This window comes from Manacus candei, unplaced genomic scaffold (assembly GCF_025592945.1).
Source record: "Manacus candei isolate 608988 ecotype Guabito, Panama unplaced genomic scaffold, ASM2559294v1 h1tg000258c, whole genome shotgun sequence".
Classification (NCBI taxonomy): domain Eukaryota; kingdom Metazoa; phylum Chordata; class Aves; order Passeriformes; family Pipridae; genus Manacus; species Manacus candei.
Window position 1 is genome coordinate 52,501 of NW_026138306.1, and position 2,500 is coordinate 55,000.

General features: G+C 81.2%; 1 protein-coding gene and 1 non-coding gene across 2 annotated transcripts in view; one reads left to right on the forward strand and one right to left on the reverse strand.

Moving 5' to 3' along the window:
• Positions 1–643: 643 nt before the first annotated feature.
• On the reverse strand, positions 644–796 carry LOC127464701 (5.8S ribosomal RNA). Its single transcript, XR_007901529.1, has one exon. It is a non-coding gene; the product is annotated as a 5.8S ribosomal RNA (ribosomal RNA).
• Positions 797–2,293: 1,497 nt separating this feature from the next.
• LOC127464687 (collagen alpha-1(III) chain-like) overlaps positions 2,294–2,500 on the forward strand; it is a 5,592-nt gene continuing 5,385 nt past the window's right edge. Inside the window, exon 1 of the mRNA XM_051775162.1 lies at positions 2,294–2,500. This exon is cut by the window's right edge and continues 733 nt beyond it. Within this exon, the coding sequence (XP_051631122.1) occupies positions 2,294–2,500 (207 nt within the window).

A 2,500-nucleotide genomic window follows, 5' to 3' on the forward strand; every position in this document is an offset into this window, starting at 1 on the left:
CTCCTCGCCTTCACGCGCCGCCGCCCTTCTGCCTCCCGCCGAGCCGCCGCGGCTCGGGGAGGGAGGCGCGGAGAGGGAGGCGCCGAGAGGGAGAGGAGGCACCCGCCGCGGCACGCCGGACGGCGACAGCCCCGGCCCGGAGACGAGACCCGAGAGGAGTCGGCGGAGACGGCCCGGGCCGGCGCGGCGGCCGCCGCGGGGAGAGAGAAGCGGCGCGCGCGCGCTCGAAGGGCGCGGCCGACGAGGGGGGGGGAAAACGAGGACGGGGGTGACCCCCGCCCCCGGCGCTCGCGCCTCGCGCGCGCGCGGCAGCACGGCACGGTACCCGCGCGGTACCCACCCGCAGACAGCCGCCCGCGCGGGGGGGAGACCGGGGGCGAGGCCCGCGCCTCGCCTCCCCTTCCCTCGCTGCCCTGCGCGCCCTTCCGCTCGCGCGCCCTCTCTCTCCCCGACCGCCGCGCCGGGACCCGACGGACGAGCTCCGCCCCAGCGGCTCGCTCCGAGAGCGGGGAGCTACGGAGCGCTCCCCGAGTCTGCATTTAGGGGGACGAAGGCCCCCCCGCCCGGACGGGCGGGCGGGCCTGCGAGGCGCCCCAGCCGCGCCGTCGGGGAACGCGCCCCCGGACGGCGATTGATCGTCAAGCGACGCTCAGACAGGCGTAGCCCCGGGAGGAACCCGGGGCCGCAAGTGCGTTCGAAGTGTCGATGATCAATGTGTCCTGCAATTCACATTAATTCTCGCAGCTAGCTGCGTTCTTCATCGACGCACGAGCCGAGTGATCCACCGCTAAGAGTTGTCTGACTTTCGGCACCGCCCCGCGCGCGCGGAGGGGCCGGGACCGCTCGCGTCGAGCGGCCCCTCGTCCGGCGAGGACGTCGCGCCTCGCTCGACCGCACGAGCACAACGCGCACCAGGCGAAGGAGAGGCGGGGAGAAACCCCGCCGGGCTCCCGAGGAACGACGGCCAAGGCGGGGAGCCCGCGCTCCCGGCCGAATCCCCCCTCCGGCGATCGACGGCGCCGCGGGGGAGAAACGCACCTCGCGCCGCCTCGGGAGGCGGACCAGGCGCCCGGGCTCGGCCCGGCCTCCGCGCGGAGAGCGGCGGCGCGCGCCGGACCGCGCGCCGCCCGTCCTCCCGCCCCGCCGGGACGACGCGCCCGCGGCGCGGGGCGCGACCCTCGGGCCGCGCCCGCCGCTCCTCTCTCGGCTCCGCAGCCGGCCGACGCTACGCCCCCTCGTGGCAGCGGGCAAGGCCGCCGCCTCGACGGCGGACCGCCGCGCCGCCCAGACGAGCTCGGCGGACGGCTCCGTCGCCGCCGGCCGGGCGGGTCGGCGCCGGCCACCCGAGCCGGCGTCGGCAGCGCCCGAGGCCGGCCGGACGACGGCCCGCCGCCGCCGCTGGCGCGGAGGCCCTGCCGGCACCGCCGCCGCCGCTCGACGCCCTCGACCCCTTTCGGCGACCGCGCGCCCGGCGGAAGGCGGGCGGCGCTCGGCCGGGGGGGACGACGCCCCCTCGGCCGCCGCCGCACCGCTTCGCCGCGGACGCGGCCCCCGGCCGGGGTGACGGGCGAGCGACGGGCGGGGCCCGGCACGGCGCTGCCGCCGACGGCGGCGGGCGACCCCCGGCCGACCGTCCCGCTGGGGGGACACGCGCCGAGCGGCGACGCCGCCGCTCGGACGCCGGCGCCCTTCCCCGGACGGCCCGCGGAGACGGGGACGCCGCCCACCGGCGCTCGCCCGGGCGGGCGGGCGGGTCGCGCGATTCGGCGGCCCGCCGCCGCCTCGGGGGGACGAGGCCGACGGCTGCGAGACGAGAAAGGAGCGCGGCGGGCCCGGTGGCCGCTACCCGCGCCGCCCTCGGCGGAGGGCACGCGCCCTCCGCCGCGGCGGCGGTCGCCCCCGGCGAAGGGGACCGGGGCGGGCCGGCGCGCGGCCGACCGCGCGCCGCCGCCGTCTTCTCCGCCGAGACCGAACCGCGGAGCGGGGGGGGCAGGGGGCCCCGCCCCGGCGCGGCCGCCCGCGCGGCCGGCGGGACGAGCGCGGCCGGCGGACGCGACCACCACCGCAGGGGATCGGCGGGAGTAGCTCCCCACCCCTCAGTGGCGCCGCGCCGCCGCCCGGCCGCCGCCGCCCGGCCGCCGGCGTCCGGCCGCCCGAGTCTTTAAACCACCGCCCGGCTCTCCCGGCGGCTCTCGGCCCCCGGGGGCCGTCACGCAGCCCGGGGGGGGCCTTCGCTAGCCGCCCAGGCGCCGAGCGCTAGGTACCTGGCCCTGGGGTGAGGGAAACGACCTGCATGGCCCCGCGGGGGTGCCTCCCCCGCTGCCGCCCTCGGGGGAGCGTCCGCCCGCGGGGGCGCGCCCGACGTCCGCCACCACCACCGCCGCCTCCAGCTCGGGGACCGGGGTTTCCCTCAGTAGCCCGGCACCGCACCCGAGAGGACGCCTGCGGCTCGGACCGCCCCGCCGGCGCGGGGACGGCCGACCGGCGGCGGAGCTCGCCC